The sequence below is a fragment of the Pyricularia grisea genome (assembly GCF_004355905.1).
Source record: "Pyricularia grisea strain NI907 chromosome Unknown Pyricularia_grisea_NI907_Scaffold_1, whole genome shotgun sequence".
Lineage (NCBI taxonomy): Eukaryota > Fungi > Ascomycota > Sordariomycetes > Magnaporthales > Pyriculariaceae > Pyricularia > Pyricularia grisea.
The window spans coordinates 4,111,310-4,126,393 of NW_022156716.1; the positions used below are offsets into that span (position 1 = coordinate 4,111,310).

Genomic DNA, 15,084 nt, shown 5'->3' on the forward strand with positions numbered 1-15,084 from the left:
TGTCACGTAAAAAGACAAAAATCTATAATCGCAATCTAAAGCCAAAATGATAAGGTTGTTCCTAAACCTCTTTCCCTACACGATACTCCAATGCTCATGATATTAAGAAGCCAACTCATCCTCAGAACAGTCGCTGCTCGCGCCAACCACATTCTTTCTTAATTTGTTCCTCCCTCTATTTTTAACTGCCGGTTGGGGTGCAGGATCGCTTTCGTCGCAGGACGACCCCAGTCCTGCGATCTCACCGGCCGTGCTTCTGTCATCCGCCTCGATGATGGCTGATATCGGCACTAAATCCGCACAGCCCCTGGGTGCGGTGGCCTTGACGAAATAGGGGTTAATGTCTGCCTTGAACCACTTTTCGGCGCGGGTGGTACTCCTCTGGCCTCCCTCCATGGCCGAATACGCTGCGCGGGTGGTTCGCATCCGCTTCTTTGGACCGGTGCCGCCTTGGCTCATCAGGTTGCTCAACTTCATGCGTTGTTGATGAAGATGGTTGTCGAAGGCGACGATTCCCCTGACAAACGGCGCCACATCTAGTGTGATAATCTTCATCGTCCGGTCCCACACTGACGGGTCGAGATGGGAGGAGGGCCCGGCTGCTGCCGCTTCTTCCGAGACAGCTATCGGATCAAAGGCGATGGCGAAGTCGAGCCGGTTCACAGCAGGGGCCGCTAACGACGGCCCGTTGAGATGGTTCCGGATTGCGGGAATGGCTTGATCTTCTTCCAGTGGAGCGAGACCATCTTGACCGGAAGACAAGTCTTGATTTGCGCGTGTCTGACGGAGCTCTTGTTTGCCCATCGCCTTTAGACAAACCGAGATCGAGGTGTCCAAGGCATCGTAACTTGCAACTGGCGTCGCTTCAATGAGTATCCGGCCAAGCGTAAAGTCTTCTCTGGCCTTAGATGGGAGCGGTGGAAGGGTTGCGTCGATTGAAAGCTTTTTATAGTCAGTTAGTGAGTGGTCTGAACGAAAAAAAAAAAAAAAAAAAAAAAAAAAAAAAAAAAAAAAAAAAAAAAAAAACATGGTTGGATGCTAACCTCTTTAGACGATATTGTCTCCATAGCAGAGCTCAAATCAGCAATGCTCATGACGTCCGTGAAACTGTCATATGCCTCGAGAGCCGCCAGCCGTGAAGCAGACGATCCGTCACCTGAGACGCTGCAATCCTGGGCCCACGACTTCATGGGTTGAGAATCCTGCCACAGACCTATGTCGAGACCAAAGTGATCCCAAGCATGTTGCATCAGGGTCTCCTCGCCACGGCATCCCTCCTGAGCTCCTTGCTCAGGTGTTCTATCCAGCCAGCCCATTCCTTCCTGATATGTGTCTTCACTGACAACGCGCACGATATCCCCGGCTTCGTCCCGGTCAATTCCTTTTGGCCATCTCAGGTAGAACCAATCAAAACCACCTCTGCGATCGCCAACACCGATTTGGCACCAATAGTTCAAATCGGCAATTGACGCACGGATATCTTGGCCTCGCGATACATACAATGATTCGACAGCACCTCTTTGGAGGGCGTGCCCTTCATGTGCCGCCATTATCAAAAGTCGATCGACAGCAACGTCAATAGCAGGTGGGTTGAAGCGAAATATACCATGAAGATCAAGTGCCTGAAGAGGAACCAGAGACTCATCATTGCAAGTTATGATGAAAGGTCGTTTAGATTGTGCCATAAGTCCCATCACCGTTGTCCAAAAATTCCTGTCTTCCTCATAGAGGATGTCGACCTCCTCCAGCAGAATCAATGACTGTTTCTGAATCTTGGATGGGGCTTTCTTTGTCTCTGGTTGCTTTGTAGAAGCTACCGGGTTTGTTACTGGTTGTGGCTTTGGCATCGGTTTCGGATTGGTGTTTGGTTTGAAAAATGAGCCCATGGTTGCTTGCTTTCCAGACTGCACCTCCTTCGCAACTCCATCGTCAATAGGCACACATGCGTCCTCATCGCCCGGGATGACTGCGCTTGCTTGATGGTGCTGCACAAGATGATTCCTGGTCATATCCCCGATCTTCTCGAGTATGTCTTTACCATTACGACGGCTGCCGGGGCTGATCTCAAATACTTCGAAGCCGAGTTCTTTGGCCACCGCATAAACAGCTGCGGTCTTTCCACATCCGTGAGGGCCACTGATGACAACTGCGTTCTTTAGGCGTGGCATTTCCTTGCCAGCCTTGGATGAAGCGGTGTTGCTTGACCGAATGACTGTTCTCTTCGAAAAGCTTCCAGTGACTGGCAAAGATGATTCGGTTTCCGGCTCGGATAGTTCGTTTAGTTCATTATCATCATCGTCACTCGAGACAATAAAATTATCAAGCTTTCTCCGTTTCCGTTTCTTTTGCGCCGTCGCATCTATTCCTTTAGGGGTCCCTTTCCCCCGTGCAAGCGCAGCATCAGCGCCAGTGTCGACGGACTGGACTTGAAGAGCAACGAGCCACTCTTTGAGTAGGCTTGTTTCCCTCTCCGCCTGGAGAACGTCGGAAACAGATGTAGGAGCGTACTTTTGTGTCCAAGCCTGTGACTCGCATTGCGACCGATCGTGTGCGGCAAGACTAGACTTTACAGATTCAAAGAATCTAGCAGTGCCAAGGTTGGACTCGAGAGTTTTGAGTTGGCTCCTTATCCTTTCTTGCAGTTTTCTCCCACTCTCGCAATGTTTCCGAGGAAGTCGAAGTTCACGAGGAGCTGGCGTGAACCTATCGGTATCGACATTTCTGAGCTGCTCAACCACAGCAGGTATTTGAAGTTGAGCAGTAAGCTGCGTTATAATCGACTCATCCAGCTTGATTAGTGTGGCGTTCCCTTTGGATTTTTTGCAAGAGCGATACAAGGCCGGCTGCTGTGGCTTCGGGGCTGTGTCGTCTTCTCCTATGCGGACAGCCCCTTTCCAAGGCCATGGAGGAAGACATGCCCCGGGTATTTTGAGGCCCAGATGTCTTGTTCCAAACTGAATTTGACCTTTGCCCATAGATTGTGCAGCGTCTAGTGGCTGGGCTCGTGGTCTTTTGGGGGAACAGGGGGTCGAGGTGAAAACCTTGTGTGCTGTTGAATCGGCGGGTATCTTCTCAGTGGCCTGTTTCTCTAATGGTGCATTTGTCTTTTGCGCCTTGGCAAGGAAGAAAGGGTGAGTCTTTTTGTTGGATGTGGCCTGATTTTGGATTTTGGCGTCGACCTGAGGGGGGTTTGTTGCTGGTAGATCCTTTGCAGTTGCAGATGGCGCAGAACTATCGTAGCGTTGCGTCTTGAAAATCTCTTCGATCCTATTGCCAATCCTCAAACGCGCATGTTCATCCATGCCGTATTTGACTGATACTATCAGCGAGAGTTTCTTCGCAATCCGCGTGCCGCGAGCCTTCGTGGGTTTCGAGTTTGGTGATGTCTTCATGGGATTTTCCTTGGGGTGCGGGGGAGAGCCAAGAGTCCCTGACTTGACGTTGAAATTCAACATCTTCTTAGGCTTGACACCTGCATCTACATTTATATCCGTGGGTACAGCCACGACTGTACTTGTCGTTTCATTTTGGGGTCCCCGGTGGCAAGATGGAGGAAGAACTGGTGGCAAGGATCTACGGATGTTATCGACCGTTTCTTGCAGGGTATGGTCGTTGGATGTGCTGGTATCAAGTGGTCCAGCCACATCCTGTGAAGAAACCGAAGCATCGTCTCTAGTTGTATCGGTGGATTGTTGTACTTTTCTCGGTCTGCCCCGTCTCTTCTTGCCTGTGTTTCCCTCAGTGGCCTCCGATTTTCGCTTCTGCATCTTGAGCTCGCTATGTTGCGTGTCTGGCTGCTCCCCTTCCCTACTCAAAGCCAATTCTGGACCAGCGGCAGCATTCTGTTCTGGGCTGTGGCCAGGAGCGGCTTGGAGCTCGTCATGGTGCTCTTCGTTTAGGAGTTGTGGGCGCGGTGCAGTAAAAAATGGATGTAGTCTGCCGTCACTTCCGGCTGCGGACGCTCCCATAGTCGGTACAGTATCGGGGAGTCGTTGAAGAAGAACTGACATGCCGGTGGAAAGATTGAAGAATCGCTTGTTTCTGTTTGCTGTATAGGTACCGTGGGCCGTAATCGCATGTAAAAGGAAGAGCTCCAGGTCCGATTAATTCAGGCCGATGACAGCATCAATGTGGAAAGATATCATTTAAAAAAAACAATGCTTGGTAGTAGAGAAGTCTAGAATCTGTTCAAGCTTTCTAGAGACAAGAAATCAAATTGGGTATAAAACTCGAGAAAAGTACATGGCTGGTGACGCCTTGATTGACTAGTAAAGGTGCTGTTCAGTTGCGCACGCGTTCAGCGCGTCGTCAAGTACGTGAGGCGCGACTTGATTAATGGAACGGCGGGGCTGACAAGGGAGCCCAGTCTTTATCGGGTGGAGCGCTAAAGCTGGGCAATGGGCAAGTCGGGCTGCTGGCTTGGGTGCCCCTTGTCTTAGTCAGCCCCCTCCAATCGATAAGAAAATTGCCCCACTGCCCGGCAGCAATTCGTCGGACGAGATTTTTTTTTTTTTTTTTGTGAGGTAGGCTGGCGCATAGCGCGAGGATCCATTTCTCTAGACTAAAGGTACCTCCAGTAGCAGGAGTTTTTCGCCAGCATTGAAGTGATTCGGGCGCACTGCGCGAGCTTTAGCTGCTACGATGGCATCGCAGTTCAGGATACAAAAGCCATATGAGCTTACTTCATTGCCTAAAACCCTAGACCAAAGTGAAGACACCTACGTGATTGGCGATGTCTTCGGTCAGTCCTCTGGTGTGAGCTCCAAAAAGCGAAAGCGGTCAGAGCTTGCTGTTGGGATCAATGGCGAGGCATTGAATCTGTATAATGTCAGTTAATCGAAAGCTCAACTTGCCTTACTAAGTAACGTTTACTAAACCTTTTGAGATTACCAGGTTGCGTCATCCCGATTGATTACTTCTTATCCAGTCCCACCATCGGCTTCTTTCACCTGCCCGCCAGTTTCTCTGAGGCTGAAGAACTCAGACGATGGCATCACGAGATATACCTATTCGTCAACCCTAGAACCGAGACCAAAGGTCTCACTTTACCGAGATGTGCTGGGTGCTTCTGGCGTCAATGCATCAACGACTGTCTCGCAGCCTCTTCCTCGATCGCAACGGGCGATGTACCTGGCTGTGACACAGTCCACCAGCACAGCCGCCTACTCGGATCTCCTGGCTGTGACCCGCACAGGAGATGTCTTGTGCCTTGATGGAGAATCACTCAAGCAAAAGTGGCAAACCTCCGCCGGGATTCTCAAGCAGGACACGGCGCTTCCTGCATCCGCCAACTTCCGGATCGACTTTGCGCAAGCTGCCAGCGCGGCAGACATCGTCCAAGGTGTTTTTGGAGGCGACCAGGAGCAGCTAGGACTCTTCTTGCCGAAAGCCAAAGATCAAACGATTAACGCCGACATTCTGGTGCTCCTCTCAAGTGCGGAAGTCGACGGCAAAGAATTAAGGCATATCCACATTGTAGCCACTACACAAGCTGCTGGTGGAAGTACAACAAGCGGGCAGGGACTTGCCCAACTCCGTGTTCTGCCCTTTCCTCCGCGGCCTTCAGCCGAACATGGCATCTCAACCTACCGCCTGGACGCTGCCTCGGGCTCTCTAATGGAACTTTTTGTCGATACTATCACCGCATATGATATATCGTCCGCAGTCCCCCGAGTCGACAGCAAGCTCCACGTGTCCAAGGCGGCCTCATTTCTTCGACTGTCCAAGACATCTGTCTTAGCCGCAACCTCGTCGGAACTGGCTGTGTACAACCCATTGTACCGATCTTTGCAGGCGACCCTCCCGCTTGAGACTTCGGAAAAGCATGAATCGACACTGAAACTTGTTGCATACTTTGCTCGATTGGAAATGGCAGTTGCTGTGCGCGGAGACTCTTTGGTAGCCGTGCAGCTTGAAGCTCCAAAGGGCAGGAGCAAGAAACGGAGAGCCGAAGGACTTCTGATTGATTCAATCGGCCGGGGTGTTACTGCGCCAATCACCAAGACCAGCAAGCGAGGCGGCAACTTTGACCCTTTGAGCTTCTCAACACAAACTCCTCCGTCCCTAGAGAGCATCTACGGACTCGGGACTTGGATTGATGACGCCAAATTGGCTGAGGAAAACATCAAGGCTGGTGATTATGCCGAGTTCGAGAAGTTTATGGCCTTCTCTTTTCAAGTTCACTGCGATGACGGTTTGGAACATGATGGGGCTCAGGAAGGAGACACGGCCATGGAAGTGGACGAGACATCCTCAAGCAGCGCTACTACAGCCGAAGCCGGTCCCCGGAGATCTACAAGAGGCGATGGACGGGTTTGTTGGGTCTTCAAGGACCGAGAACTACCACAGTGGCGTTTCCCACAACAACTAGATCCGGTTGATAGGCGCATGGTCATATACGCCATCCAAAGGGCATTCAACGTCACGAGTGTCGCTGCGTCTACTTTGCTTGGGTGGCAGCTGCGGTGCCGTCTTCCCTGGAGTGGGACAATACAGTACTTGGCACTAGCTGGTCACCTTACCACTGCAAACCTGCAGACAGCGCTCGAAATAGACAACACAGATCTCAGCGGTTCAGAAGACATACTGGCTGAACAGCTACCCCAGGTACTCGCCGAGATCGACCCGACACTGGATCTGTTGCTCGTCTGGTTAGCGGCTACCAAGCTGGGCCCTGTAGAGATTCTATCTACCGTTAAGATTATCATGCGCAGCCTGGAGCTTATTCAAGACCCACAGCAAATGACCAGGAATTTGCTGACCGGTTCAGCCACAAACGGCACTGAAAACGGCACCCAAGAGAATGGCCAGATTGGTATGGAGCTTGACTTGCTTGAGGAGGAGCTTCACCTGACAGAGCATTATCTGGGAGACGACTCGAGCACCCGTGCGGAGGGCCTTAGCATCGCATTTGGCAAGCTGGGTACCTGTCCCTCTGTGGCCAACGTGCGTGCAATCCGCCAAATCTTCAAGCCAGAGGAGACTCTTTCACTGATCTACCTCCTCCGTATGGAGCTGAACAGGGATGGGTGGACCAGCCGGTACTTGGATGGAGCTAGGCTGAAGGAAGAGGATGATTTGGACGCTGTCCCGGACAGCAGCATACGACTGATTGCCGATCTGCTCTGCCAATGCATCGACTCCGTGGGACCCGGTGGTTGGCTCATAAATGACATGTTATCGCTAGCAGCTGGGTCGGATGATCAGCCGGATTCAGCCGACTTTCTCAACTCGATGAAACTTGAAGTCAGTGCCGCGCTCGAGGGTGTCGAGGAGGCTGTCTACCTGCGGGGTGTGCTGGCAGAGGTTGTCAAGTATGGCGCGTCCCTATCTAAGGGTATTACTCCTGGCGGTCAGGCAGCAGCCAATGGACCTGTCGAGGGAAACACAAACACCACCACGGCAATGCTTCCCTTGGGTTCAAAGGCCACAAGGAACACGGTATCCAAAAAGAAGGTGGTTTCGGGCGGAGAGGTCAAGACGAGAACTGCAAGGGAGGTTGGGCATTTGACCAGCAAAAAGGTTGCCGATTACACCTTTGAGAGGATCTTGGTTTAAGTCGTCATATGCCAAGAAGTTTCAGCATGTAGCAAATCCAAAATTTCAACTACTTGGTGACAGCTCTAGATCCTTCAGAGTTGGGTATCCTGGTACTGTTTTGCTCTGCAGGAAATGCCTGAACGGCGCGTTCCGACTATCACGACATTGGCCTCACGACGATCAAATCTTCCTGGTTGATTGACAGTGATAAGCCACCACTAGACTACCTAGACACCTGGATGCAACCTGGAGTATACTACTCTGTAGACTATTCATTATTAATTCACATTGCTGATTGCCTGGCACACAACATGCAGCCTTCCAGAGGCAATGTGTCCAAGTGCTATTCGTCCTGACCAGCCGCAGGTGCACTGCAACCAAACCCCCGCATACACTTCCATCATGGGAGTATTTACACTAAACACCCAGAAGCAACTCAAACTTGCATATTCAGGTAGCGCAAGACCAACGCTCAAGTCTGCATTCTACTGCCCGGAGCCGCAATCTGATGCAAGATTGTCCAGTGATGAGCCCAGAAAAGGGCACCAGCTGAAGCTATGGGGAGGCTATGCAGTCGAGATCAGACTAGTCACAAGAAATCGGGCAACTTGATTCGCTGCGTGGTTTTTTTTTTCAGCTTGGCGATCGGAAGGGAGACGCCTTTACCGCAATTTTCCGTGACTGCCTGGGGTTATATACAGGAGGATGCACCCGAAAAAAGAGAAAGGACAAAAGAAAATTCGGCAAAACTAGGAGCCGTGAAGAGTCAGAGAGCCCATCTGAAGGGCGGCGCATGGTCCGGCAGCGTTGGTCGGGCTGGCTGAGTGCATGTTTCCACTTTGACCATTATGACAGGAAGTTTCCATTGTACAGTGTATACTCAGTATATATTTGTAAGCGTCTCAAGTATTCATATATTTCACCATTTCAAGCTTGCATAACGTGGGAGTAACTCTACCAGTACTCCGTAGTACGTTGCAGAAGTCTCGGTCAACCAAAGGGAGGCTGTGGAGACAAAGGCTGCGCCCAGTCCACGAAATACGATCGGGCTGCCTTGCATTGCATTGAACTATGGGGTTTCTTGCAGCCAACGTGCATTCAATGAAAACACAAGGCCTAGGCAGGTCTTTTGGGGGGATATTTGTTGGGTGCGTTCTGTCAGGAATCGGGTAAGCGGGGTTACCAATGGAGGCTTTTGCCACAATTTTTACTGCAATGGCCATGAATCATCGCAATGACTTTGTGGTGAGTACTTTATGGTTGGGACTCGCTGGGACTGATTGTCGCCGCGATTTGCGTCACAGCTCTTTCAGTTTTTCGTTTCCAACCATTCGGGATGTTTTGGTTTGGATTGGACTGGCTAGCAGGATTTCAAGAAACAACCCAAGGTAAGGTTGTTTGGTTGGCTGGACTTGGTTTGACCAGGCCATTGTTTACGTACTCCGTAGTACCGGTATGAAGTCGTTTGGCTGTGCATGTTCCGTGGTGCTTCGCTCGGTGCCACAGGGCGCTTGTTTGCTACAGAGGGTGCAGAGGGCTAAACCTGGCTTGCTTGGGTGGGCGAGAAAGGACCCTTGGCCCCGATGCGGCGCGTCTTTGGCGCTTTTGTGGCGTTGCATCTTTTTGCAGGGTTGCACGTCACAGCTGGTTGGGTGCCAAGGAAGAATATTTCGTGGTGGCGTATTCTTTTTATTTTTTTTAATCTACGGTACAGGTACAGGTATTTACAATCTTCACAGCCCCCCATATTATGTGAGAAGAAATCTCTACTTCGTGTTGATGTGAAGAAACGCAATTTAGAACCACACATGCTGAATCACGCCCAACTGCACAGACAGACGTGTGCGTGAAGCGAAGTCGAGTCGATGATGACAGCAGACCACTCCCAATACGGTATGATCTCGTCTCTTCGGGAAAAAAACAATCCTACTACGTAAAGGCTTCGCTTAATTATTTCAGACTGCTCTAGCCTGCCTTGGCCAGGTACGGACCTATTGAGAAACCGTGGATGGAAGATCATTGCCTCACCTTCCCCCCCCAATTCTTACCATTTCCTAGTTTTGGAAGGTCAGTGGAATTTTTTCTCCGTTCAATCGCGTGTGGACACGTCCAACAGTGGTCGGCTCGCATATCCCGTTTCCTTGTTTGCAAAGAAACAAGCCAAAAAAAGGAGAGAAGCTCACAAGGGGTCCTGTTGAAGCTTGTGCCGATCGTCTGGTTGTTACTCCATGCTGGCAAAAATAAATCTCGGTTCCTTGTCTTTTGTCCCTGCAGGGACTGATTGATGCTCGACGAGGACAGGGGAGGCGAGGGATTATAGCGATTGCATCAAATCGTTTTTAGAAAGAGGCAGGGGCTGCTTGAACTGGCCCCGCGTTCTCCGGTTGAAACTTTGAACCTCGAGGAAAATCATGATATCATCATGACCTTATTCCGATTGTCCTAAACCGACAGCGATGAGACAATTTTTTTTTCTTTTTCTTCTTATCACCTCTCTACCGGTAGCTCTTTTCATATTATCTTCTATCCTCCTTGAGCGTGCCAATATTTCTAGTAGTACAACAGTTGTCTTGCAATAATTTTATGGCCTCGATAAAAAAAAAAGAAATGTAAACAGACAACAACTCGTTCGGCTTAAGACCTCCATGATTTGATTTTTTTAGTACGTACTTCGGACGTACCGGTCAGGAGTGCAGTGTTCATCCAATCTTTATCCTTACTGAGAACCAAGCGAACGTATTTTAAGGGTTGTGTGTCCGACATGCGATGGAGATGCCCAAAACAGCACAGCCCTGGAAGTGGCAGACGTCTCCACTGACAGCCGGCAAAGCTGGGGTTGGCTGGTTTAAAAAAGCCTCTTTGCAGGTGACTGACCTGACGGGCGACTGGTTGAAGGCGCAAAACGTCAAGAACCGACCTGGCTCAGCACGTGTGGACAGATGACCCACCCCCCAAGAAAATACGTCATTCGGCACGGAACGCCACAGCCCCCTGTTTGTACTGTAAGTTCCAATGTCTTTGTATAGAAGCGTTGGAAAAAGTGTTGTTGTCGGACATTGTCAGGTCCCCCTTCGGACGTTCAACACTTTCCAAAAAATCGAGTCATTTCCAACAAACCGTGTTTGCCTTGTGCACTCAGATCCGGGGGTTGCACACATGAACTTGTCGCTCAGTGAGCCGCGCGACCCAGACTTCTTTGCGCGGGAACACCTTTTCCCTGCAGTAGGTGTTTTACTCACTGAGACGGAACGACCAGGTGGGTAAGATTAAGGTGGGGAACATGATGTTGATTTTGCGTGCAGAGCTACAGAAAGTGATGGATGGTGCCACGGTAATGGGGGGTAACTTGATGACAGCGCTTGTCTCTGATCGGAATTGAATCAGAAAAGAAGTCTGCCCGCTGGCCACGGGTTTTGGCTGATCACTCACTTTCCACCGCTGCCTCGTACACAAAAAAGCGTGTGATTTGCTGATCGGTCGATGAACTGGCCAACCACTTTATTTCCATGGGTAGCAGAAGCCTGCCCGATACAACCCTCCCCTTTGCATCGAGCCCGTTGAAAGTGTACCCTCTTTCTGGAACGGTACTGCGCACTCCCCACTTTCTCTTCTGCATCCTTCTCCTCGTCCCATCGTTTCAATCCTCGCCCCCATGCACCCGTATCCATAGTTTCCATGCATGACAGAAGCGCAGTCACTTGTTTCTATACCCATCTCACCTTACCTTAAGTTAGCGCCGCGCCCCGATTGCTTACATACATACTAGTAGTGTGCGGTACATGCAACGGGGACCAGGGTGCCTAGTTTATCCTCTAGCCTGCCCGGAGGCCCTTTTCTTTTCTTTTGTGGCTTCCGCACCTGCATGCATCCTGTGCCTTTTACTTCTTGTCTATACCAAGGCCTTTCCTTCATCATCCTTGAAAAGAACCACCACTGCTCATGAGGTCTGTTCAAGACTGTGGAATTCTGCCCTGTGAACAAAACTTGGCTCTCCACACATAATCGCCTCGAGGTCTCACAGCGTAACCGACGAACAAACCATTCGATAACACCAGACACGGCAGGGCCGCCTTATATTACTGCCCCATATTCATGCAGGCAAGCGACTGAACCCGAAAATCGAGGCGCCTTCTCAGTCGAGTCTTTTGTGAACCGTTATTCCCCAACGCCACGCTTTCTGCAAAGACTGCTACGAACAGCCATCTCCAGTGGCGTTGTAGTTCTGCAAAGCACTCCACTGTCGAAACGGCCGTGGCTGGCCATAAAACCCTTAGCCTTAATACCGTCGCCGGCGCCGCTGTGACAGCGACCCGAAACGACCGCCATCATGAACCGCACGTCGGTCGAGTCGATTCAGACCGCGGATTCTCTCGCCCGTGCCTTGTACCGGCGCGCACGACTGTCTGGTCCAGACTTCTCCGACATTGCAACTGTGGTTCGCTCGCTGCATACGTGCCTCAAGCACCTGCGTGTCGAGGCAGAAGACCCGGATAGTTTGCTGAACACGACACAGCAGGAGCACAGCGTCTACGCACGCCAGCTTGGTCCCATTGTTGAGGACTGCGATTTCACGTTGAAGCAACTGGATACGATTCTAGAAAAGTATGGCGGAAGCAGCGCCGACACACCGTCCGAGGACGGTCCACATCGGGACGGTTACATAGTTGGCACTGCGGATAGCCGCGAAAAAGACATGATCGCTTTGATTAGAACAAAGCTTGCCAATCAAAAGACCAACATCGATATTTTCCTGGATACGGTCCAACTACACAACCCAGCCAAGGCGAGACAGCAGTTTGTGGACAATCCTCAGAGCCAACAGCTCGACTCGATTAAGGATAAAGTTGATGCAATAGCTGCCCGGCTTGCGCGTCGCCGGGTTGCCCACATGAGCGCTGGCGATATGGAAGAAGAAGAGCTGTGGCAACAGTTTTCCACCGAGCTTGAACGAGAGGGTTTCTCGAGCGAAGTTCTGATGCGAAACAAGGTACGTTATATCACTCCATTTCCCAAAGCGTCCTTCAGTTCTTTCTGGCGAATCACTTAAAGTCACTGGAAATCATTCATTTGTTGTTGTATTCAGGGCGTTTATTGACACTTCACGCATCATTATAGGAGGTTCTTCGAGCTTACATCCGGGAAATGGACTCCAACGGTCTCTTGGATCAAGACCACCCGCCGTCAGTTCGAGGTCTTTTGCCTGCCGCAGAAGGTCCAAATTCGCGGGGACCACCCATGTCAATTACGCCTTATCCATCCGATAATCGCGACGATATGAGTCCCAAGGAAGTCATCTCACCTCCGATGACTGCCAATGAGAAGTTCCTACCATCAGTCAAACTCAATCGGGGGCCCCCTGACTATAATTCTGTGCATGGTTCTCAGAATGAATATAGTCCCGCAAACACTCATGGCGGCTTTTCACATCAAATATCACCAAGACCTCGGGCTTACTCTCAACCCCAACCGCCACAACCTCCGAGTGCACCACCACACCAGACTACACATGCACTCCCGCACCCACATGACCCCCTCCAATCCCCGGTTCTCCATGGCAATCATGTTAATCAACGGGCCGATTCTCAGCAGTACCAAGCCCCTATCTTGTATAACCCCCCTCTCCCGGCCAAGATACCACTCCGTCAGAACTCAGGATCGGATTCCGGTGCTTCGGACTCGGATTCTACCTACAGTGACTCCAACAACTCGTTGGCTCTGATATCGACCCGAGATCTGATGCAGCTTGACCACCGCATGTCAGCGATGCATCTTGGCCCTCCGCAGCCTCCTCCTCTTTCCATTTCACCGGGAACTTCGCCAAATGGCCCCGGGGGTCGTTACTTGCCTGCTCCTCCAGTAGTGGATCAATTGCCTCCTGGTGTGCCAGGAAGCCCTTCCAGCCTTCCACCATACAGCAGTCCAGCATCGTCAGTGGCACTAGCTACCAAGCCTCCGCCGCCGGCTTACGGCAGCTCCCCCATGCAGATTCCTGCAATAGAGCAGCAACAGCAACAGCAGCAGCAACGGCAATTCTCGCGACTCCAGCCCGATAGCCATGGTAACGAGATTCCCCTCGAGGCTACATGGACCAAAATTCGCCGCACGCTCGTCAGCCCTGAAGTGCTTGACCGAGCCGGCGTCCGCTACGAGGCTCGTCCCGACTTTGTCGCAATCCTCGGGGTCCTTTCGCGTGAACAAATTGCACAGTTTGCCCGCGAGAGCGATGAGGTTCGTCGAGCAAGATATCGTAGTCAAAACTATGCACCTCCTCGTTTCATGCGCGGTGGAAGCAGTGGCATACGCGATAATGGTATGCGGCACGATTACCGGGACGAGAAGTGGAGGTCTGGTTCGACGAGCGAATCCGATGACGTTTTATGGGATTCCGACTCTTCGTCAGACGAAGGATCCCGTGAAAGAGAGCGACGACCTTATGGCGGCCGTCCTTATCGTGAAACCCCTGAGAAGGAAAGGCGTCGAGGCAGTGACGAGACGGAGAAGACTACGAATGATGAGAAGACGGATGACAAGGGTACCAAAGTCTATCCCTTCGTGCTACCCATGGCAGCGGTTGCCGCAGCAAAGGGTCTCGATGGGAAACCAACCCCAGCAAGCACAGTCCCGCCCAAGCCGATACTGAAAAACAAGAATGAAAACCACGTCCGATTCGACCGCGATGGGCCTATTGAGATCTCGGCCGAGGATATGTCCGCCGATAAGAGACGACGGGAACAGCAACGTCGGGAGCGCGACCGTGAATCATCGAGAGAACATGACCGCGATCGCGATCGCGACAGAGATAGGGAGCGGGATCGTGAGAGGCGGCGAAGAGAACGCGACCGAGAACGTGAACGAGACGGGGATCGACGCGACCACTACTACGGCTCTCGGCACGGCCACTACCGACACTCGAGCTCAATGGACGGGCGCCGCCATGGGCATCATTCTCAAGGTGCCGAGCCCAGTCGTGATAGAGAGTCTTCCCGTCGGGAGAAGAAAAAGGCATGGGGCCAAACGCTGGGTGCAGCAGGTATTGGTGGTGCCGCAGCTAGCCTGCTCAGCGTCCTTACCGAAGCGGCCACTGGATTTTGATTTGTCCGATACGACGAGTTCGGCTTGAAGCCCATTTGACAGTCTTTATTAACTGTTTCTTTTCGTCATTTCTGGTCACTTTTTACACTGTTTCATGAAGATTTCTGTTTGCATATACTGCCTCTTTTCTTTTCTTGTTTTTTTTTTTTTTCCTTTTTTTTTTGTCCTCCGGATTTTTGAGTACTGTGTACCACTAGGATTTTATGACCATCTACGCTATATCTGGTTATGTTGAAGCAGCGCGGGAAAGCAGACTAGCGTAGATTTTACATGATACCCCCTGAAGAGTATTGAAAGATTTTGGCATACAGGATGAACAACTAGCATGAACGTGGCACCTTTTCTGAATCAATTCAATTGTTGCTGCTCGTGTCGTTGATTGGAATAACTTCGAGGCCAATCTTAACAGCAGCGCTTTTGAGAAAAAGTCCTACAGGTTCTTATCTCTCTTAC

General features: G+C 51.1%; 3 protein-coding genes across 3 annotated transcripts; 2 read left to right on the top strand and 1 right to left on the bottom strand.

Moving 5' to 3' along the window:
- Nucleotides 1-27: 27 nt before the first annotated feature.
- PgNI_01255 (uncharacterized protein) lies at nucleotides 28-4,037 on the bottom strand. The gene is made up of 2 exons (XM_031121329.1): nucleotides 1,044-4,037; nucleotides 28-942 (listed from the first exon to the last, which is right to left on the bottom strand). Exons 1-2 carry the CDS (start codon nucleotides 4,008-4,010, stop codon nucleotides 103-105), a joined length of 3,807 nt encoding a protein of 1,268 aa, XP_030986422.1. The 5' UTR covers nucleotides 4,011-4,037; the 3' UTR covers nucleotides 28-102.
- A 536-nt stretch (nucleotides 4,038-4,573) lies between these two features.
- Nucleotides 4,574-8,370, top strand: PgNI_01256 (uncharacterized protein). Its single transcript, XM_031121330.1, has 2 exons — nucleotides 4,574-4,827; nucleotides 4,894-8,370. Exons 1-2 carry the CDS (start codon nucleotides 4,642-4,644, stop codon nucleotides 7,555-7,557), a joined length of 2,850 nt encoding a protein of 949 aa, XP_030986845.1. The 5' UTR covers nucleotides 4,574-4,641; the 3' UTR covers nucleotides 7,558-8,370.
- Nucleotides 8,371-11,319: 2,949 nt separating this feature from the next.
- On the top strand, nucleotides 11,320-15,067 carry PgNI_01258 (uncharacterized protein). Its single transcript, XM_031121331.1, has 2 exons — nucleotides 11,320-12,526; nucleotides 12,655-15,067. Exons 1-2 carry the CDS (start codon nucleotides 11,867-11,869, stop codon nucleotides 14,629-14,631), a joined length of 2,637 nt encoding a protein of 878 aa, XP_030986813.1. The 5' UTR covers nucleotides 11,320-11,866; the 3' UTR covers nucleotides 14,632-15,067.
- The last annotated feature ends 17 nt before the right edge of the window (nucleotides 15,068-15,084 follow it).

Bases quoted from the DNA above. Each gene is read 5' to 3' on its own strand.
- PgNI_01255 (XM_031121329.1), bottom strand. From the start codon at position 4,010: ATGTCAGTTCTTCTTCAACGACTCCCCGATACTGTACCGACTATGGGA. The intron at 943-1,043 runs GTTAGCATCCAA...GACTATAAAAAG, and splicing joins AGACAATATCGTCTAAAGAG to CTTTCAATCGACGCAACCCT.
- PgNI_01256 (XM_031121330.1), top strand. From the start codon at position 4,642: ATGGCATCGCAGTTCAGGATACAAAAGCCATATGAGCTTACTTCATTG. The intron at 4,828-4,893 runs GTCAGTTAATCG...TGAGATTACCAG, and splicing joins AGGCATTGAATCTGTATAAT to GTTGCGTCATCCCGATTGAT.
- PgNI_01258 (XM_031121331.1), top strand. From the start codon at position 11,867: ATGAACCGCACGTCGGTCGAGTCGATTCAGACCGCGGATTCTCTCGCC. The intron at 12,527-12,654 runs GTACGTTATATC...GCATCATTATAG, and splicing joins AAGTTCTGATGCGAAACAAG to GAGGTTCTTCGAGCTTACAT.